Raw genomic sequence first — 23622 nt, 5'->3', positions numbered from 1 at the left:
GTGAGAAGCAATGATCAAGGCTATAGAACAAACCTGTTGCCACTTGGATATTGTACTACAATGTCATGGTCCTCATCGATGCCACACACAGTTCCAGTTGTTGTTAAAGTTTCAAACATGCCATCAGTCCATCCTCCATGACCATGCTGCAAAGACTGCACAATTTCCAAGTCAAGGTCAATGTTCACAAGGTCACCTATTTGCAGCCCACCAGGGTTCCTGTTACCATTTTGCTCACCTGACAGGGAGTAAGAAAAAAAAAGTTTACATCACCATACTAATTTTCCAAGCCATTTGAAGAACTGAAGTCAATTTCTGAGACCCATAGAATTGTTAAGGTTGGAAAAGACCTTGGAGATTTTCAAGTCCAACCACCAACCAAGCACCACCACCGTGTTCACCACTGAACCCTATTCCAAGCCCCTATCGACATGTTTTCAACACTTTCAGGGATGATGACTCCAAACCAATGTCTCTGCAACCATAGTGGCCAACACATAAAAAAAAAAAATCTCTGGAACCTCTGGCAACAGAACTGTTTGTTTCTGGTTGAGTTTTCAAGGCAAATAGCAGTGACACTGGCAAATGCTAAATATTTGTGACAAGTTCCACTATGGGCTCTAACTGGGATCTTAAAAGCTATCATATGGTGTTAGACATCTGGACACATAAAAGCTCTGGTGTCAATAAAACAACAGTGCTTTTGTGCAAGGAGTTAGATTTATTACATCTCTTAGTATTTAAGCCAGTTCTGTAAGAATGAACAGCTATGTTTGGCTTTTCAGAAATACACTGCACAGGACACACAACACAATTTATAACTTAATGAACACTTAAAAGCTCCCTTGCCATCCCCTTGGCACACTGATACCAAATACAATTTAGAAAAGCATGACAATTTATCATAAGTACATAGAAATGTTACTATTTACATTTCACTAGTAAGGACAGTACTTTTGGATGACATTTAGTAAGGAAAGGGAAATCCAGAGTAAACATAATTAATACAAATCAACATGAATTTACTTCAGCTTACCTAACACAGGACAATGGTCTCTGTAAAAAGAGCCTCCTTTTGCATCTTGAACACATTTTAGGTCAGACTACGGAGAGAGATTGAGAAAACTTTAGTCCTCAGTGACCGAGTCTCCAGGTCAGTGAAACTAGAACTGAAATATTTAATTAAGAAAGGCTGAAAATGATGTGCACAAAAAACATGTCCCATAATGCACATAATCTCAAATACTTTCCAATCTATCAGCCTTGACATTCTCAAGACTTTAATAACCTTTATAAATATAAGAGGCTATAAAGGATGAGAAATTTTTAGTTCAAAGACAGGAATTAACACAAAGCACCTTTGCATTGTTCTATTCAGTTATTTTTCCTTTTAAAAAAGAATTCTGTGAACACAAGCAAGGAAACATCATTTAATGCCTGCCAGTGCTGCCCACTCTTCCCAACACTTTTTGACAGATCCATGTTTAACTTGGAAGAAAACTTGCCACTCAGATTCTGTAAAATAAAAACTTCTTAATTAAGAATATGCAAAAGAGTATTACTTCAAAAAAGCCAACAAAATACTACACTGAGCTAAACATGTCATTTTTAAAGAGAAAAGTTTTAGAGCTCATCCTTCATAAAACTATTTCATATTATCAGAAAGAACCTTCAAGTGTGGCAACCAACTCCTATTGATAAAGCCAGCGGATTTTCTATAATTCTCCTTTCCTTTATGTGTAATGCTTAATTCCAAATAGCTATCATCTGCCATTGTTCCTTATAAAATAATTCTCACTAAACAAAGGGCATTTTTGTGTGCAAAATAAGTTGGCAAGGAGATCAGAAACTGCAAAATGTGTCAGAATATTCTATGGCATGGGGGAGGAAGTAGGGGACAGGTGGTGGTAATAATATAATTAACCACAACTTAACATACTTGAACAATTCTTTTACCCCTGCCTGAGATTTACTGACAGACTGTCCTCCGGCAAAAAGATTAAAATGAAAACTCTGAACTCTTCCAAATCATCAAGGCTCTCATGAGCACAATGCCACCCTTGGCAACTGGTAAGCAGAAACAATACAAAATTCAGCGTATGTCCCGGTCTATGAAGAATGTACCATCACTTTGGAAAAACGATGAAGACAGCCAGAAGAAAGCAATGAGATTTTAGGCGCTCTTCAAATCCCCTGAGGAAGCAGAGCAAGCTTGCTGAGCACAGCAGCAGCAGCAGGCCTGCGGCAGGATGCTGCCACCCGGTGGGCAGGTGCTGGGTTTAGCTCGGCCGCAGACAAAGGGGCTGCGCGGCCCGTCCCAGATGGCAAACTCATTCATTCCCCGGAACGAGGGAGAGTCAATGTGCCCGGGAGCACTGCCTCTCAACCACTGAATACAAACCCTCCGTGTCAGGCAACAAGCAGCTGTCTGTGAAGGAGACAAGGAGGGGTGCACATGCAAGAGCTGCTGTCACATTCTTCAGAACACTAAGAATAGAGCACAGGAGAGTCCAAAGGCTCTCCTCCCTGCCAGGCAAAATCAGGGTGAAAGATTGCTTGTGTTACAGGAAGTGTTAATGCACTGAGCAGGCTGATGACTAAAACCTAGCAGAAGAAACAAAATGTTCATTAAAAGACTAATTACTATTTTGCAACCGACATTACTAGGAAGCCTGTTACGCTACCCTAAATTTTACAGAAAAAAAAAAACAAACAAACCAAAACTCAGAAACCTGCACTTGTATTTTATCCTGCCTGCACTGTGACCTGCACACAGTTATTTCTGGAGTATAATGATATGCTTGGTTGAAAGACAAAGTGGTAGATTGGTGTCCAACCTCAGCTTCACAACTGTCTTTCTTTCTCTTACATGATGTAGTCAATGTTATATTGCTAAAGAATAAAACAAGAGTATGATCTAACTATAGCAGAAAAGCAAGGGAACATGTCTTTTCTTCTTTCCCAGAAACGTTCAACAAAATAATGGAGGACCCAAAACACACAAAGAAATGACAATGACAGATATTAAGGTAGCACAAAATAAACTTATATCCTGTATAATAGCAGAGTGCCTTTGGCAACGTGGCAAACAGCACTACTAAGAAAAGTACTATCACCATGATAAAGGCCTGCAAATGCCTTAAAATATAATCAAACCCAAACAAGATTCTGCAGTTTTAAGGCAGAAAATTGCTCTTAGTTGTATTTCAGTGCCACAAAAGCTGGGTAAGCAACGACAATTTTCCTTCTACCACTTGGCTGTTATACTTCTCAGAAAAGGAAAATAAGAATTGAAGTAAAAAATCAGGGATGATGGTAAGCTCCTGGTCACCCTACTCTGAGGACTGCATGGCAAGAGGCCCCCCTAGTGCACATGGAACAAAACCGCAAACGGATGGAGCCTGGATGCACCAGGCTTTGCACTCCAGAGAAGCACACTGGGATTTCTAGAAGTTATGAGTCATCCTGAGACTTCAAAATCAATCAAAATAGCAGATTGTTTGGAGATGACACGTAAAAGTGTAAAGGGGAAAGTACCAAAACAAGGGATGTTAGAATACAAGTTTCAGACTCACAGTGACACCACCAGAAAAAGAAGTAACAACTGTGAGGCTGTGTGTAATGTAAATACATGGTGGAGATGAACAAATCAGCTTTTCTACAATGACTTGATGGAGAAATCATTTGATAAACCCCAAGTAGGATTCTGTCAGGAAACAGAAAAATGAGCTATAGATCTTGTAGAATTTGTGTACAATTAGAGACAGAAAGCCCAGTTAAGCAGGCAATCACTCAGAACTCAAGGAAAAGCATGCAAATCAGACATTGCACCGCACAACTTGCAGGTCAGTAGTAACAGCTGATGCACATGAGCAATGGGTAATAATGGTCTTTGCCTACAATGGAGAACTCTGCTCTTATAGCACCCACACTTGAACTCCCAAAAACTCTGCATTCCAGCAGCATGTGATTGTATTACATAGAAATCACAACTTGCCCAGTCAAATAGGAAATACAGTAAATGTACTTTGACATACCATCCAATTATACCAATGGAAATAAACAGCAACAATTTCATCTTCATAAAACTTCAGAGAATGAGAAAATGTAGAGCAAAGTCAGCAGTGCTGCCAGATGGTATAAAAGCATCATTATCCCTAACCTTGAGGAGGAAAACAAAGCTGAAGGAGCAGCTGACTACAGAAATAACTTTTAAGTTATTCCAATCAATATGGAATGCCATCCTTCAATGGAGGCACCAGGGAGGGAGGATCTACAGACTTGGTAAGAAAATGAGCTGTGCTGCTGAGAAAAAGACAAATGTTTGATCCAGATGCACTGATGCAGCATCTAACATCAGCAGCAAATATCACGGGAGAAATTAATACTGATCTTACAGATACACCAGCAGGAAGAGTGCCATAGCTGCATTTGTTCAAGGTAGCACTAGATATACACAGTAAAGGTCACTTTAAGTCTTGAAACTCACAACAGCTTTTGGCAAGGAAATCAGCCCTTTGGAGGCAAATGGAAAAAAGTTCAGTGCATGCTGCTTTGTCACCAGATTAAGGCAACAAGAGACCGGAAAAATCTGTGTGTTTTAGCGAAATGTTTATAAGAAATGCTCAAATCCTTCTCGGTTTTGAGAAGCTAGGAAAAGTGAAGCAATAAATAGAGAAGGTAGAAGATGGTAGAGAAAGAGATTGAAATAACAAAAAGGTGTGAAGCACAGAAACAGTAATAAGAGTTTCTTACAGAGGAACCCAGACCTCAGGCAAACACTGGGTGAATGGCTTGTAATCTTACTCTTCATTATAGGCACTTATAAAAGCTTTGCGTGTGTAACTTCTTTTAAAAAAAGGAAGATAGTTCTCCTTGTCAGTTAATACTATAACAAAATTGGAAAATTATCAGAAAATACATTTCTGCTTAGTGGAAATATTTTTCTTCACAACACAAAGATTGAAAACTTGACTTGACTGAGACTACAGGAGAAATGTGACTACATCAAAAAGAAGCAAAACAAAGTCTGCTGACAAACGCAAATAAACACTCAAGATAAATGACCAGAGAACTGAAGATCTGACTGACATTACAGATCTGACAGTTTTAACTACAGTGGAAGGCATATATTTTGTAACACTCACATACAATGCCTAGTATACTGAGATATTTACCTTGCTTTTATTTAAAAAAGGAAGCGGTAACAAGAAATTTGAAAATTCTTTAGAGGATTTTAAGACTAGTAACTTCAGGGGTAATCCAAATAAAAGTTGATGAACAGACATTAATTATCCATCACCTAGAGGCAGGAAATCTCAACTTCCATTATGCACTATTTGGAATTTGTGGAAAAAAGTACACCAAAACAGACGGAATACACATCACTGTGACAATGATGGATGATAATTACAGCTACTTGTTTCAGAGTAAAGCACGATCCTCCAAAATGAGAAACTAGGAAAGGATAATCGCAGCAAAACAAGGCAAGCGGTACAGAGAAAAGAAATTCCGAAAGAAACTGATTCCTAAATGATGAAATTGATTTAGGACATGCCTGTAGTTGGAACTATTTTCCACTGAAAACCAAGGGAAGTCACCAGCTTTACACCCTCAGCTCATGTGATACAAAGAAATAAAATCCAGCCACAAGTCCCAAAAGCAAAATCACAACCTTCCCACTAACTTTTTAATTCCATATGACCTCTCTTTGTTGCAAAAGGCTACGTTCACACATTGTTAGAAATTAAAAAATGCCCAAAGCAGGTTATTTGGTTGACAGCTCAGTTTGGCTCAGGACTCTGAATACATATAAGTAAAAAATGTCAGTAGCATAATGAACCATACAAGCCAACCGTAGTTCATTCTTACCGAGGATGTAGCAAGCATTTTATCTGACCTAATACATCATAAACACAGACTTCAATTCAGGAATTTGTGGCCTGTAGCAACAGAAACCCCCAGACTTAAATGTTTTACAGCACAAAAAAAAAAAAAAAAAAAAAAAAAAACCAAAAAAAAAAAAAAAACCCAGAGGCAAGATGCACTTCTCAGCCACTTCATATGTAAACACAGGAAACACAAATAAAACCTCCAAGTATCTGACCAGAAATAAATGCATGTTTTCAGTCAGCACCTGCTGCCCAACCAGCCAAACCTCATCTCTCCAAAGCTGGCAGGCCAAATAGATTAATTTTGAGGACCAGATGCAGCCTATAAGCTATCAAACAACAACACTGACTTACAATAATGAGCTGTGTTTCTTTAATCAGCTCCATTAGCATGAGTCAAGTGTTACCCATTTGCAAGTCAGGGTCTCTTCCCAGCTGTATTTATATGGCTACACACTCTTCAGTATTGTTGATTCCACATTCACTGGACCTTTTAAACCAACTTCCAAGTACCAAAACAAGTTTGCCCCAACTTTATGTGAACTTTCTGACAGGCTCAGCTTTATATAACGGTGCGTAAATAGTAGTAAACAATAATAATGAATTGTACACTTAATAAATCATTAATCAGTTATAAAATCAAGCATTACATTCAAATGACTATCATAGATATCCAAGAATCCATTCTGTCTGAACTGAAAACTGCATTTTTTGAAAACACCAAAGATAAAATTAGTGTAGGAATGGATTACAATCCGGTAAGCGCTACTTACACAGACTCCAATTATCCTTTCTGTACATCAACATGTACATATTTGTTTCTCTATAACCCTAAAAACAACATCCATATACGTAGTCTCACACACAGTTTAACAGGCTTTTTTTTTAAATTCACCAAATATTTCTATTTTTACAAAACTTGTATGAAGGGCCACCATCACCCCTTCAAATTTACAGCTACAGTACATAATGGAGTTCTCTAGAAATATTTAACACTTTCAAAGGTGGCAAAAGTTTGGAAACACAGTGTAGTTGATTTAAAAATAATATTGTTCTTTTATTAATGGAATAACTATTTCAAAGCAGAATATAACTTATCTCAAATGTACTTTTTTCATGAGACCAGAAGGAATCTTCAATGATTCCACAGCACTTTTACTATGTAGCCCAAAAATTTTAACATAGCAACTGAAGTCATAACAACCACAACAACAAAAAAATCAGTTGATGTGTATCTCATTCCATCTAGATTTTGTAACTATTACCTTTCCGTGTATCACAAGAGAGAAGACACCAAACATTGATGTAACATTATACTACAAAATACAACATACATTCATTTTTGCCAGTATATAGAGAATTTTCTTTAGAACTGGGGGACACCATGAGGCACATAATTTAATACTGACTCATTTTACCCCTACGATCTTAAAGCATCAGAAAAACTGACCTACACTAAATTAGTTTACTCTTTTAAACTACAAGACTAAAATATGTGTTTGCAAAAGTGGTATTTATTTATATTTTAAGTATAAAAAGTAACTGTAATTGAGGCTATAAGGTCAAATAGTTTACATTCAAAAAGTAACTGGTCATTGTTTAACATTTTATTACTGTTACACATCTGACAAGATGACACTTCAATGTTAAATTAACATGGTTTTCCCCTTCACAATCAAACAAAAATCATGCAGAGAAAATGCTAATTTTAAGCATTTTAAGCAGCTGATAATCAAAGTAACCTTTCCTTGACCCACATTAGGATAAGAAAACCCAGCAACAGAAGGCACTTAGGCTAAAGTCTGACCCATTTTCTCTCTAAAGCTGAAGTTGCTGGAGAAGCTTCAAAAGGAAACAGAAAAATTTACCACTAAAGCAAATTAAGGTCATAATTTAATTCAACACCTTTCCATTTACAAAAATAAAATTGCTCTCAATAGCATTCCAAGTATTGACAGTAATTAAGAAACTGCAAATCTTGCACTAATCACACCAAAATTTGAAGTCAACTGAAGAGTTCAGAAGTTGAAGAACAGGGTTTTTAAAAAAGTTTTTAACTATGCTTGCAGTTCTTTTCTGAATTTTAATCTAAACACAACAGTAGCAGAGAAAGATAAATGTGTGTGATGCAAATATTTACTGAGGCAGAAAGCAGCTCTTAACTTGTAGTTATCCACATTTAATAAATTCCCAGATCAGACTTTCTTACTAATACATATGCATGACCCTTACAGCTGGATTCACAATGACCTGCCTACCAGCATGCAAACTGACAAAGCATATTACAAAAGCAGGACCATAAAGCACAAGTTATTCTTACTGCCCTTCCCCCATCATGCATTTTACCCTTTGTCTTCTTTTATACTTACCATGCCCTCGAAGCCAACTCTGTAAAGGTTTTTAGCACCATTGTCCCAAAGAACATATGCTGCGCTATGTGGACTCGAGGCACTCCAATCTTGGATTTCAGTTACCTATTCAGTTGTGAAAATAAGAAAATGGTTTCTAGAGAAAAGACTCAGAAGCACAATTCGAACTTAAAAATTTATTCATCTCTTCAAAACAATTAATGATATTGTAGTTTGACTCAGCTTGTTAAAATTTGTTCTGAAGCTGTTTCCTGCTTGATGCAAGTGTTCCCTGGGTGTGTTAAGACAGCATTCTGAATATATACTTTGTAGGCCTATTTTTCTTTTGTATATTTGGAGGTTATCTAACTACACAAGCAGAGAACAAAATCTGAACTGCACTGATATGTTCTTACTAGAAGCAGCATTTAACTAAGAAAAACAGGATGAAAACTATTCTAATTGCTTCAATACATCTGGTTTAACTTGCATTAGCCTGGTGGCTGTGCACTATGTTAAGAGTTTTATTTCCAGAGCCAGTATGTCTAACAACAGTACAAAAGGAGACTGAAAATGCCTTTCCCTGACATTTCTGACATCAGGAGGCCATGCACCAAATTCTGAAAACACTTCCATTATTTAAAAAATGGAAAAAAAAAATCAGCTTACAGAATTTACTTTCACTCTTATTTATATTTATTAAAACAATGTTTCTGCTAGCTACTACCTACCTTTCCACATTTAAAAACATTTATATGCATTTATACATATTTCCAGACACACAGGTAAACAATCTCCCTAATACAAACTTAGTACACAAAGCAGACTGTACAGGATAAGACCCTTATTTTGCAAATTTTCAGAGATTTCAATGTATCTTGACATGGGAAGGAGCAAATAAGAGACATGAAAAAAGCTGCATTTAAATATCCCTTGCTTTAAGAGATTTAAGCTTACTATTTCCTTTCAGTAAATTTCAAAATGACATCTCCAAAAGTCCTGAGGCTTCCATAAAAGTCTAGGATACAAAATAAACTAAACAAGAATATAAAATATGCTAAATATCATAGCCAGGAACTTGTCACTCTCCTTTAAATGCTGTTTAAGTGTATAAAAAAATAAATTCAACAAATAACACCAGGTCACCAAGATATCAGGGCATCCAATTCTCAAATTTGGTGATAAAAGTCATAACGTATTTTACACTGCCTGTTGTATGTTCATACTTATAACAAACCTGCATTAGTTCTCAAGGTACATGGGAGTTATAAAAGCAAAATAAACAAATATTATGATTAGTAACTTATCATTCCATACAAATATTTTTACTATAAAACTGCATCAAAAGCACTCCGAGACTGTCCTAAGCCAGTAACGTAACTAGCCACACCCAAAACTTGCAAGGCTTTTTAATTTTAAAATGGAGAAATCCCTATAATCATCATGTCAAAAGCCCTAGGGTACCAGCACCAAAAACCAAGAGCAAGAGATACACAAATGTGCTGGCCACAGGCAGTAAGATTACAGAATGCAGTGATGACTAGAAACAGCTACTCTTGATAGCTCTGGTTTTACACCAGTTCTCTAGTAATGCTGAAATATGTTCAAGATCTTAATGTTGCTACAAGTAAATCTTAGCCACGACAAAAAAAATAATTAAAAAAAATTTGTGCTGATATTGTAAAAAATGCAAATTTAAATGTAAAATAACTGGCTATGGTGTACACCCCCTCCTCTCTAAATGCTTAAGTATTACAAAATAAGATTAAAAAGTGCTCAGCCAATTAAAATAGGAGCTTTCATGATTGCATTTTTGCTCTACAATTAAAAAGGCCACTGAGGCCATTACATGAGCAAAAAGAGGTGCAGCTTCTTATTTAAACCAGTTTTATTTTTACCTTTCCTCTACGCCCATTGCCACCATCTTGGTCTTCCCATTGCCAGTCAACTCCTCGCACCACCCTGGCACCTGCAAAGATTCCTCTTGCTGTAATTTTCTTTGATTTACGTCGAGACTCCAACAATACCCTGAAGTTATTAAGAGAAGAACCCACAAATGTCAACATAATAAAGGAAGTCCAAAACAAATCTTTGGGGATGGGAAGGAGAGCATCTTAAAACAAAAACAACTCACAACTGCAGATTTCAATGCATGAATCACACAAGCAGTACACAAGACAAAGCCCCTCGAACTTCCAAAATCTGATTTATTGAATGCTTATAATTAGTTTTTTTAATTCTAACAATTTTTCTCCAGACTTCCTACTATCAGCATTCATCTTGTAAATGCTTACACACAGATCTATACTTATATTATTAAAATCATTAATGTACATGCAGAGCCAAATAAACACATCTCTGTTTCTCTTAGATGCACTCTAAGCCAATACTTCTGCTCCACAACTGCCCTGTTACTTTTATTCAGAATTATGCTACTAAGAGCATCTCTTTTCCCTCTTCCCTCAGTTTTTCTACATGTTTCCTATAGCATGTCTTGGCAAATTTAAGCCAATATAGTAGCATCCATTTTTTCAGTCATATTATGTGTTTTTTTCAAAGCAAACCTCTTCTTTTCCTTCTGACATCAACAGGACTGAAGTAGATAAGCCTAAACAGAACAGTTCACGATTATTTAACTAGAAATAATAGAAATAATCATCTCAAAAGCCACCAATTTTCACGTAACAAGGCTTCTTACTTCATGCCAGGAACATGTTGCCAGACAAAAGAATTTTTCAGCTGACATTTGGAATATTTCCTGACCACTTCAGGAAAATTCTCAGCATCCTGCTAACTTTTAACATCCAGCAGATGGCACACAAGGAAAAAGTTCAACTGTTACAATCAATGCAAAGAGCACATAAAAATATTGGCCTTTTTTTTTGTAAGAAAAATAAAAGTTATCAAAAACACAAAGTCATCTTATTTAGAGAAGCCTCTTAAGAAGTTCTCAACACCTACAAATTTGAGACAAAAACCCACATACATTACTTTATTATGCCACCCATAAAATATCCCAGACCCGAAAATAAAATAGTAAGAGCTTATGCTTCCCTCCATCAAAACTTTCTTACAGGTCTCTTGCCATTTTTCCTGTGAGACATCCCTCAAATTCAACAGCACTGTTTTGCCCTTTTCTCCTCCCTAAAATAGTTAGCTTCCATCATTTTTTCTCAGCTAAGCTTGATCCAATAGAAACAGCTCCTTGGCAGAAGAAGCTGCTTTCTAGATAAGAGCTCAGTGAGAGTAAACAAAGAAAGGAAGAAAATGATAAGATGCAAAAAATTTCCAGCAGTATTTTACACAGTGTACAATCTATCTTCAAAACTAAAACTCGTACTGTATTCACCATAACCTACCTCTGGAAAGTACAAAGGAAACCTCAGCTTAAGAAGGAAAAAAGTCTGGCAAACATTCTCAAAAGCAAGAAGACTTCAAAAAAACAAATAAATAGAAAACATATGTATTTTGTCACCTATTCTCCTTTAACTGCATTAAGGCAGCATCTCCAAGTCCAACTTCTAAGTCTTGTTCTGCATTCAACATTGCAATTGAGATTAAGTTTATGATACCCATTTGGTACCTAAAGCTACTGGTGTGAGCCTCCAAAAAAAAAAAAAAAAACCAACAAAAAGTTCTTATGTTTTGATTAAGCCACTGACTTGGGCATCTGAGCCACAGTTAAAACCTTTAAGCAAGCACTTGAGAAAGTAAACACAGACTCTTAAGACATTCATTTGAGACCTCAGGCTGTGTGCTCCAGCCACCTCCCTTAACTGTAAAAGAGCTGATTAAAGCACACTACTAATTTACAGCATACTTGTAAATCTAACTTCTCCAAGAAGATATAAGTGTTGTCTTACACACGTCACATTCAAAGAGTACCATATCTAAAAAAAAAGACTGTGAGGATTTAATGAAAGACCATTCAGGAAACATCACAGAGGTGACACCATAGCGTGTAGCCTTTACACAGTGTTTTTCCATAGCTCTCCAAGTAGTTAGCAGCAGGCAAATATCACTGCTCTCACTTAATTGGTAGATAAATCATGACAAAGAGGGGCTTTGGACTGAGACAAGTTATTTAAAGTCAAGAACACCTATATAAGAACACCCTAAATGCAATTTTGTTCAGAGTTCTCCACTGAGAGATGACAATAGATTCTTAAGAACATGAAAACCGAGGCAAGAGTAGAACAACCCTTCATAACATCTTTTGTCTGCTTCCTGTAGTGAGCAGTTCAAATCCAAGTCCAGATCATTCTGTTTTCCATAACCTTCAAAGAGGGTATTTTTCCTTAGTCTGTCCACACCACCACTGAACCTAATAAAACCTTCGCATTCAGAATTCATTGACAAATATTTTTGTGATTACACATAGTATAAACGTAATTGCCTTTGTACTGTAAAGGCAGTATGAGAACACAAAAACTAGGAAAGCCTCAAGGGGATTAAGCAAAACGGAATAATCATATCCTAACTTTTTCCTGTACTCTGTTCTTCCTAAAATTTCCATGTTTTCCAAGATCCAAAGACTTATCCTAGCTATCAGTCTCCCAGAAACACAATCTAACCTCAAGCCACTCTCTTACCTAATCCAAATTTCAGTAAGCAAATGTTCAGTTTCAAAGTTAACCAGAAATACCTGTTTCTACTTGATTTCACAAGGAAAAAGTTATGTTTTACCTTTCACTTCCCGGTGTGGTAATTCTGTAAAAACGATGCCTCAAGTGATGCTTGTCCCCATGATAGCAAACAGTGCACAAGTCATAATTTGTGCATTCAGCACATTTCCATCGGATGCCAATGATAGGCTGTTGTCGACAAGTATCACACATAGTCCCATCATGCTTGATACCTGTGGAAGGAAAACAAAAAAAGAAAAAAAAAAACTAAAAACTTTGCTGCGTCACTACACAGACTTCTGTTGCACATCACTATAATTTGAAACCATATACTAGAAATTTAACAATAAAGAAAGGGGCTGCTTATACCCTATCAGCCTATATCACTGAGGGGAAAAGACAGAATATTTCAGGAACAGAGTGCCAACCGGAGATACAAGGCAAAGTCCATTATCTTCTCTCAGCTTAAAAAGCTGAGAACGCTATGTCTGCTTCCTTCCATTGATACAAATGAGAGAAAGAAAATGAGAAATCTTTTAACTACAAGTTAAAGGGTCAGAAATGGGTTTATCAAAATACACAGGGCAATCTAGAATTTTATCTCTGGACTACAGGTATTAAAACACGTTATATCACAAAGGCTACTGTGCTCAACTGTGTGTGGCAGCCTAAAAATTACCAGTTTGACTTAGACATTTTGTACACTGGAAAATTTAAGTGCTTGTCTCTATTCTTTTTTATACAGGAAAAAAAAATTAAGCTCTCTTGGATAGATGCCACTAGCTTCATGAAAATCTGTTACCATTTTTGAAGCATTTTACTGTTATTCTGGTTTTGTTTCTAAAAAGAACGTGCCAGAGACAGACCAGATGTAACCCACCAGCATGAGCTCTGCCAAACCTTCCACAAAAACTGATCCCAAGACTTTAGCCTTACAGCTCTGCCAAGCTACAGCAGAGTGAAAATGATCAGTCACAAAGTTTCCATCCACCCATTCTAAATACAGTGAACACAAGTTTATTAAAAAAAAAAAAAAAAAAGACAAAAAAAAAATTCTGCTGTTTGGAAAAAATTTGAGCAATAGAAGAGAGAAGCACTAGCATTCAGTCTGTAGCACTAGACAGAAATGAGCACTAAGACATTCTCATGTTATTGCAAAAGTTCCATACTGTTGTCTCCTTATCACGAAAGTTTCACACCTTCTTGGTGTTTTCTCCCCCGCAGCTCCTCAGAGCACTAACTCTTTCTTCTCCATAAAGTAGCCAGCTGATTCCAGTTCCTTCTCAACTAGCCGACTCACTCTTTTATAGCACTTTTCTTCTCATTGGTCACAACTGTGGCCTGTTAAAGTCAGGCCTGTTCCTAATCTTTGGTAATTGGCCCAGCTGCAAATTCTTAGAGGTGAGATTACTTTCTGCACTATCTTTATTTTCTTATATTCTATCCCCCTACACTAAGAAACTACAGGACACAGAATTTTCCCAGTCACTTCCCCTTAAAAAAATTCAAGATCAATTTGAAATTAAGTGAGGAAAAAGAACGGATTTTGCTCCCTCCAGCAGGGATGCTTTCAGAAATGAATGCCAAATTCACTACAAAGCTATTAGTCACTTACACCCAACAGCTGAGCCATTTGTAGCAAAGAAAAATCAACAGTTGGAAAGGCAAAACTGAAGGAAATGCCTTCTTGTTTGATCTTTTCACAAAAATACGTAATAGCTAAGGTTGGAAGTAATGTTTGGAAATTGTCTCTTCCAACAACCACTGCTCAAAGCTAGAGCTGGCTGCCTGGGACCATATCCAGTCACGGTTTTGAGCATCACCAAGAACAGACTCCACAACACAGCACACACAACCAGTCCTAGGAAAAAAAAAAAAAAAAGTTTCTTCTGTTTCAGTGGAAATTCCTGTATTTCAATTTGTGCCCATTGTCTCTTGCCTTATCACGTGACAGCACTGAAAAGAGCCTGGCTCCATGCTCTTTACAACATTCATCGGGTATTTATATACACGCTCAAGATCACCCTGAGCCTTCTCTTCTCCCGACTGAGTGCCACCTCATTCTCATCCTGTACCAGACGCCCTTAAGATTCTTTGCAACGTACTTGCAGCCTTTCACTTGAATCTCACTATGACGAGGTACCTCTTGCTCTAGGGATTGTATTAGAGCATTTTACTACTCTGTTGGTTTCAAAGCCGAAGTCTTCAAGAGTGGATGCACTAAAAGCACCGAGATACAAGACTAACTAGTTACAGTGCTTGGGGTTGAGCGGCAGTGTTTGTTTTGGTGTTCTTTCTAACTGATTGCTAAATTTGTATTTCACATAGAAACAGAAGTTACACATCTCTTGATTAGATTCTTTTTTAATTCCTGCTGAACTTTTGGAAAGGCTTTTAGCCAAAAAATACATTTATTCTAAATGTGAAGGGACTAAGGAATTGGGTGCAGTAGGATTCTTCCACTTGACCAAACAGCAGGAAAAACGGCAATAGGGAGGTATAATCAGGAATCATGTGATACTGAATAGGTCATCTCACTGTAAACTCAAACAAAAACTAAACACTTCTTGCCTGTGAGGCAAAAGCAGCTATGCAAAGCTCAGTAAAATTTCTTATGAAAGATCAAGAAAAAAATTGTACAAAGATATTTGACTCAAGTCATTTTACTGACCACAGTGTCTGGGACTTAAAAAAAGAACAGTGCATGTCTGTACTTGAAGTGTCTGATCTAAAGGGACGTTTCTGTACCTCACAGATCCCTAAACACCACCCTGATAGATACGGCCTTTCTTCATTCATTCCCTGACACATGATTCCAGCAGCAACACCCACTTCGGCGCATGCCTCACCTGACCATGCTGCTCCATTCTTTCCATTATGGGAGCAAAAGGTTGTTGCAAAGCTGGGATGCAAACTGCATCAAGAAACATACCAGGCTGGAAAACAGCCAGGAGGAAAAAGATTCAGCTGAACTGGTTTCCCAATCCCATTCTTTGAGGTGCTGCACAACACTACTGCCATGAGAAACAAAGAATGGCAGGGCAGGAGCAGGCAAGTAATCCTGTTACAGAATGTCTAACCACTGCATCAGAGATCTGGAGGAAGAAGCAAATTTGTATGCTTCTGGTGACAGTGGACTAAGAGACCATGAACTTCATCTTCTAAAAAAAAGGGTAAAACAAGGCGCTACTACTGATCACATAATGTGATACTAAACTCTGATTCATGGTCACAATACGAACAAAATTATTTAGATCAATAATACATGTTAAAGAAGATTGAAAGAATTTAAGTTCAACTAGATATTATAGGTGCACAAGGGTAGTAGGCTGACCTTGCCTGGTTGCCAGGTGTCCACGTTAGCAGTCTACCTTCTCTACAGGACAAAGAGTGAAAACAAAATGAAACAGCTTAGGTCAAGCTAAAAGTGAAATTATTTACCAAACAGCATCACAGGCAAAAGAGATTTGACTTGGGGAAAATTTATAGCTAATTAAAAAAAAAAGAGGATGGTGAGGAAAACAAAAACTAAAACACCCTCTCCCTACATTTCACTGTCTTTGCAGAGATAACTGCATTCCTTCATTCCAAACTCCTCTATCTCCCTGCTTCTTCCCAGGGCAGATTAAAATCACAATCTTTTTGGTTGGTAAAAGCCCTGAAGACCCTCCAGTCCAGCCATTAACTTAACACCACCCAGATCACCACTAAACCACGTCCCTAAGCACCATGCCTACACATCTTCTAAATACTTGCAGGGATGGTTATTCAACCACTCCTCCAGGCTGCCTGTTCCAGTGCTTGACAACCCTTTTGGTGCAGATGGGGAACAGAGGGCCAGTCCACAACAGCTCCTCATACTTTTCCCCCATCATGGGTCTTCTCCACAAGCTTTACTCCTTCAGGAAAACACTCTTTGAGCATGGGCTCCCCCATGTGCTGCAGTGAGGGTCCCTGCTCCACTGTGGCCCTCCAAGGGTGGCACAAGGACAACCTGCACTGAGGTGTCCATCTGCTGGTAAACCATCCACACACCAAAACTCAGCACCGGGGACCTGACGGTGGCACTACAGATACTCAGGGGGAAGGACGGAGACATTATGTCCAGTGTTTCAGACTAGCTTGGTTCTACCCCAGTGGACTGAAGGCTCATCAGCACTGAGATTATATAATGTATTTCAATTTACTTTTACTGAAAAGCAAAGCAGTTTATGCACTCCCAAACCATCCATGATGTAAATCAAAGCACAGTACATAAGAATGACCAGGAGACTGCATCAAGTGTAGGCTCTGGAGCCAAACTAAAATCCTGACCCAAAAGCAAAATCTGCAACATAAACTCTTCCCCTCTTCAAGGCTGTTTAAGAAAGCTTGAGAAACACAAATGTTGCAAAGTTTATATTAGAAAAAAAAAAGCCTTCATTAAACTACTGGAATAAATTAAAGTGCCATAAAAACTTCAAAATTCAAACAGCAGCCTACAGCTGACCAGCTGTGCACCAAAAGCTCTAGCTCTCTAAAAAGAGAGCTAGAGCACTTTAGCTCTCCAAACTGAGATAATGAAAAAATTAAACTTCTAAATATTCTTCAAAATTTCCTAGGACAAGGCTATTTCAAAATGAAACAGGTTTTGTGCCATATACACTTTACAAACCAAAACAAACCAGGTAATGAGAAGGGTACTTTCACCTTCCTTCAAATAACTGCCATTTCCTTATGTCCCTTCACCTTTAGTACACCATAAAATCCAATATTCCTGATGCCCACTTGTCATTAATGCTTTTTACTATTTGAAATTCATACTAGTTTTCTACGTTAATGCCATACCTTATTTTAATTTTTCTCATCTCTTCCCAAATCCTCCCTGGATTACCTAGCCCACCATTCCTCTGTCACCACTCATTTATGCATCAATTTCACAGGCCTTCACAAATTTTTGAAACCCATGCTCACTCTTACAGCTGTGAAAGGAAATAAAAGCAGTGTTGCTCAAATTGCTATTTGAATTTGCTACAAATAGGTTTTTTTGTACTGAAGATAATTAGATGGCAATATACAGCTGTCCAATAAAAGGATTTTAACAGTAAAATCAGATGTACAAGGGGTATCCACATTCACTCACTGTTAAACAGAAGACACCAGTAGTGATTTCACTTCTCAGAACAATCAAAATCTGATTTCCAATGGAGTCATTACTCTCTACAAAACTGTAATGAAGTAAAATCCCTTCATACCATAATGACAATACTACCATCAGGTAAGGGATACCATAAACAACTTTAAAAATTGATTTATATACACCCCAATTTAAAAAGCAGTAACAATGTTTTGTGATTCCTATTCCTTCACCCCAAACCATTTTTTCATTAGGGCCAGACTTCAGGTAAATTGGAAACAAAAAATTCTTAGAGATAACCAGTTAGATTCTGAAAAACTGCATGAATGAGTGTTCCCACAAAAATAACTCATCTACTAAATACACCATCTGGAAGTAGCCAGCTGACCAATTATTATTACAGATACAAAATGCCAGACTTGCTAAAGCATGTGTCCTATCTGGTAAGGGAATCACAAGATACACAGGAAGGGAGAGGATTATCGTGTAGGAGACATGGGGGAAGGGCAGGGAGAACAAAGAACACGTTTATTTAAAAAAACAGGCCTCCCAAGTACTACTACTCAGGAAGCCATTAATTTTTTTAATTTCTGAGGGCTCCTGTAGGTATTTACAAACAGCCACTAAAAAAATTGTGACTAAGACAACTTGCCGTAAATTACATTTGATGTTCTAAAAGCAAGAACAAATAAACAAATACGCAGGATAAATCACAGGTACTCTGTCTTTTAAAATGCTTTCACATGTTTGACTTCATGATCAATTATGCCCCTTTTCAGGTACAAAAACCTATTAATACAATACAGAAAGCCACTCATCTTCCGCAGGTAACACCCAGATTTTCAGCATTACCAGAATACAGCACAGAATTATGCTTTCCACACTGCACTGATGCACACTCCAGCTGGGGGAGAATTCTGTATCAAGATTTCCATTTCCTGACTCCAGCCCCTCCGCCACCTCCCCTTATTCAAACACAATTTGGTAAATTCTTTCAGCAGGAAAATGATATTGTTACTTTGAACCAACTGTATAAAAAAGGAAATGAATGACAAATGAATTCTGCTCTATAGAAAGCAAATCTTCAGAAAGAGAATAAACAGAAAAAGTTTCTGTACTGCTCATGGCTATTATGTGAACATAGCCAGATGTGCTCTCTACAAACGTGCTACTTGTCTGGCCTTTAGCTCAGGTAAAAGGCTGCCTTCCTTTCTAAATAAAAAGCTTGGATTTATAACTTTCTTGCTTCTCTTCAGCAACTCAGAAAATGACTCCTGTTTCTTTTCCAGAACACTATCAAAAAAGAGGGACACTCAAGACTCACAGATCCTGACAAAAGTGTACTTCACAGAAAAAAAACCAGGATTTATCTGCAAGTAATTGAGCAACCACACTGCACTACTGATGCATCACATCTGACCACTTTCTCCACTGAGGAGCCAGCTACGCAAGACCTACCTGAAGTTTTACTTCCATGTGAAATTTTGATTCTTTTCAAATCCTTGGTTTACCAATCCCTCTCAAATGCTCTGTCTCACTTAAAGCAATGTGGGCAATGTAAATATGACCACACCAAAGGGCAGCTAATACAGCAGGCCTGGTAGACATATCCAAAACAACCCAAACTTCATATCACAAGTTCCTCATAACCCCGATGATTACATCTGGAGCAAAGAGTTTATAAGACATTCTTCATGAAAATGAGTTTTTATTTTAAGAAGACCACCCTAGTATCTTAGCACTAAGGTTATTAAAGTTTTCTAAGATGTTAACATAGTGTCACAATGCTGGTAATAGCCTACAACCAATGAAAGACAAGAACAGTTTAAGTTTGCGAAGCATAGTTGTGGCATACACATATGCACATACATGAATCAAACTCAACTTGCCTTTTTTTTTTTTTTTTTTTTTTTTTTTAATAGAATGACCTTCAAACATGACTTTTACAACACTCTAAGTTCCTGATGTACCACTACTGCTCCTGGCTGCACAGGTCTCAAACTTAAAGAGCAACTCCGGCTGCAAGCACCACTTCTAAGAACTTACAATCAAGACTGGTTTTGAATACATAATAGAATTAACTCCCAGCAATAATTAATTTTTAGTTTTACTGTTTTACTTTTTTATTTATTTTCCCCATAAACTTACATTGTGACTGTAAATTCATGAACCAGAGATTTTTTTTCATTTTAAACTATAAGAGCCATGACACACACTCCACTAAGTATCATCAAACAAAAAGCCACTCCATGCTTCATAACACTTCCTTGCTCAACATCATCATTAATGCTAACACAAGAAATTCCTGTTACCTATTCCCCCTTACATTAATGTCCCTAGAGAAGCATCAAACTATGATCCAAAGTCAGAGTCACTTACTCTAAACAATGCACAGTCACCACCATGAAAAAACCAAATCATTACCAAAAGGTGAAGAAAAGGAGTGACTTAGACAAGACTACAAAGTGAGTCAGCAGTAAACGGAGGACTCCAGTCCAAACTGACAGCACCTTAAACTCTATTAACTTTGCTCTTTTGTTACAACTGCTTTGCAGAATTCTACTCTTCCTATCTCCAGGGAATAAAGACCTCAAAAGTAACTCCCTCTAGCAGAAAGCAACCCTAGGTACTTCCACACTACAGTTCCGTGAGGATGAAGATGATGCTTGCCAGAAACCTCAGGAAGAGAAATACCATTTTGCTAAGCCTGACAACAGCAATGTGTGTGACACAATATACACAGTTTTATCTAAAACAGAAGTTAAAATTTTAATACAAAAGTATAAACAAAAATTAAAATCAAAAGTAATAAAGCAAAAAATGGAAACAAAAACATGACAGTTTTAAAACTGAATATTAAGTCTAAGCTTCCAGATACAGTTAAGAGGACACCATCTGCTTGCAAATATGTCAGGCAGGACTAGAACAATGAGCATTCGAGGCTCATATGCAACATTTATGCATATGCTTCAGTTCTAAGCAGAAGCAAGTCCCACTGGTTTCTACAGGACATCAAACATAGGTAAAAGTTTCTAAGCATAAACACCTCCGAGACAAGGACTGACAACTTGAAAGACTCCTCTTTCTTGTTTTAAAGTCCATTGCAAAAGGATTTTCAAAAAAACCATCATCATCACACCAGCAGAGAGGAAGATACCCAGTCACTGAAAAATTAAATCCATCTCAAAGGGTAACCATGCAATATTTGGGGTTCCTTCCTTAGCAAAGTATTTTGTAATTAGTTAGAATGAATTCCAGGATTCTGTCTCCTCAAAAGTCTTTTAGCTTCAACTACTGCTATAATTTTCCTTGCTGTAACACTACACGTAGCTGGCACAAAGATGGTCTCTCCATCACGTTCCAGTGAAAGACACATTACAAAAGAGTACAGCTCAAGTGCCTCAACAAATCAGTGCAAACACCACATTACTGAGGCAATCCTGACCGGCCCAAAAGTCACCTCATGATATTTCTGATGAAACTTAACAATATCTACATTTTCCTTTGTAAGTTTTCACTGTAAAAACAGGTGCTAAAATGAACATTTCCCTGCAGTGTTTGCAACACTAACACTGCCGCATAATGTCAGTACAGATCAAATTCCATTGTCCAAAATGACAGGATTTAAAGCATAAATATCAAGCAGCTAAGTAACGAAAAGAATGAACTCATGCACTTCTTTTCCTCCCAGTACCTCTACTATTTTAGAGCAGCTCTGGCAATACAGATAAATGGCAATGTGCAGATTATAGGCACAAAACCACAGTATTTCAACCCCTTAGTGTAACCTTTAGAAAAAAGGTAGTACACATCTCTTCTGCAATTATCCCTATATTAGGATGACTGCCAGTATTTTACAAAACCGCTCTGAAATATGAATTAAAGAAGTGGGGATCGGGGTGTGCAAGCAAACCTAAACCTTGATGTATCACCCTCCTGGCTCCCTCCCTCCACCTCTTCCCCAGCACAACAGGAGCCTGCTGTCTGTGGCAGACCACTTCTGCTTTGTCTACCCCAATTCAGCAGTCCCGGGACAACTTCTGTCCCCGCGGCCCCGCGCTGCAGATTTGTCCCAAGTTTGCGTGTACACACACAGACACACGGACCGCACAGACAGACACCCACGCGCGGGGAGGGGGAGGGTGCCTGATTCCCCCCGCCCAAACCCAAGGCAAAGGCGCACCTCTAAAAGGGGGAGGAAGGGCGCAATCCGCTCCCCGGGACGGGACCCCCCGCACCCCGGGGTGCTGCCCCCGGACCCAGCGCCGTGGAGGCGGAGGTGCCTCCATTCCCTCCCCGCTCACCGGTGGGCGCGCTGTCGAGGATGCGGAGGTCGTAGGCCCCGGAGCAGCGGTAGTTGGCGGCGGTGCCGTTGTCCCACACCACGACCACCTCCTCGGGGCTCTCGAAGCTGCGCACGGTGCCCACATGGCCCTCGCCGCCATCCTGCTTCCCCCACTTCCAGTCCGGGCCGCGGACCACCCGGGCCCCGACTCCTTCCACCATCACCCGGTTGTTCCGCGAGCTGCTCATCCCGGCGGCGGAGCCCTGGGGCGGATGGAGCGGGCGCGCAGCCCGCAGGCGGCGGAGGGGGACCCCGATGGGGGCGGCTACCTCGGGCGCCGGGCGGGAATCTCCGTCCGGCTCTTCTCTTTGCTTGCTTGCTTGCTTGCTTGCTCGCTCGCTCGCTCGCACCCCTCCTTCCTAAGTCGTTCCCTACGCGCCCATTCCCCGGCCCCAGCGGCGCCCACCGCCGGCCCCGCTCCCGCCGCTACATCCGGGACCTGCGGCCGCGACGGCGCCGGTTCCAGGGAGACCGGCGGGGCCGCCCCCGCCCCGCCGCGGCGCGCATGCGCGCCCGGCCCGGCCCGGCCCCGGGGCGGTGCCCGCGGGAAGGGCCGGGAGCGGAGGAGCGAACCGGGGCTGGTCGTCCCTGCCGGGAGGGCTGCCTGAGGCTTCTCCGGGTCCCCAGGCCGGCTATTCCTTCTGGAATCGCGGCGTCCTGCCGCCGAGGGCTGTGGCGCCGCCCCGCCCGGCCCTGAGGTGATGATGCGGTGGCCGACCCGCCCGTCTCCTTGTCCATCCACAGGGTGCTCTATCGCCTGTGCTTCAGTGGCAGAGGCATTATCAATTCAATTGTAGCAACTAAGTCATGAGCGATCTACCTTAGGTAAACCATAGAATTATTGAATGGTTTGGGTTGGAAAGCTCTTTGATGATCATCTGGTTCCAACCCCCCTGCCATGTGCAGGGACATCTTCCAATAGACCCGGTTGTTCAAATCCTCATCCAATGCAACCTTGAACACTTCCAATGCCCCAAATGGGGCATTTTATGAGTCTACAATTCCATGATTCTAAACCTGTGTGCTGTTTTTTCTCATTTTTTTATTTACTTTTGTGACCTCACATCCCATTTTTCTTTTCAAACTGTGGATGTGATGCTTGTGTACTAGCGAGGTGAGGTCGGTGGGGCCATACTTTTGTACCCAGGAGCATTTTAAGCTGGTGTTCAGGTGCTCCAGTCTGCCAGAGGGAGGAATCAGTACCTCCATCTACCCTTCCCACCTCAGAGGATCCTTCACAGGGGATGACCTGCTCAAACTTTGAGCCTATACCTGCAATGCAATTCTTCATAAAGCA

General features: G+C 39.4%; 1 protein-coding gene across 1 annotated transcript in view; it reads right to left on the bottom strand.

The window, feature by feature from the left end:
• The window catches only part of MIB1 (MIB E3 ubiquitin protein ligase 1), a 79031-nt gene extending 56235 nt beyond the window's left edge, over positions 1–22796 (bottom strand). Inside the window, exons 1-6 of the mRNA XM_041399365.1 lie at positions 22285–22796; positions 12926–13097; positions 10138–10267; positions 8261–8365; positions 1037–1103; positions 34–238 (exon numbers count right to left, since the gene is read on the bottom strand). Of these exons, the coding sequence (XP_041255299.1) occupies positions 34–238; positions 1037–1103; positions 8261–8365; positions 10138–10267; positions 12926–13097; positions 22285–22513 (908 nt within the window). The 5' untranslated portion in view covers positions 22514–22796. The remainder of the gene's footprint in view (positions 1–33; positions 239–1036; positions 1104–8260; positions 8366–10137; positions 10268–12925; positions 13098–22284) is intronic.
• Positions 22797–23622: the final 826 nt, after the last annotated feature.

This window comes from Onychostruthus taczanowskii, unplaced genomic scaffold (assembly GCF_017590055.1).
Source record: "Onychostruthus taczanowskii isolate IOZ18803 unplaced genomic scaffold, ASM1759005v1 scaffold16, whole genome shotgun sequence".
Lineage (NCBI taxonomy): Eukaryota > Metazoa > Chordata > Aves > Passeriformes > Passeridae > Onychostruthus > Onychostruthus taczanowskii.
The sequence above is the reverse complement of the archived record's forward strand: the minus strand, read 5'-3'. Positions and strand labels throughout refer to the sequence as shown.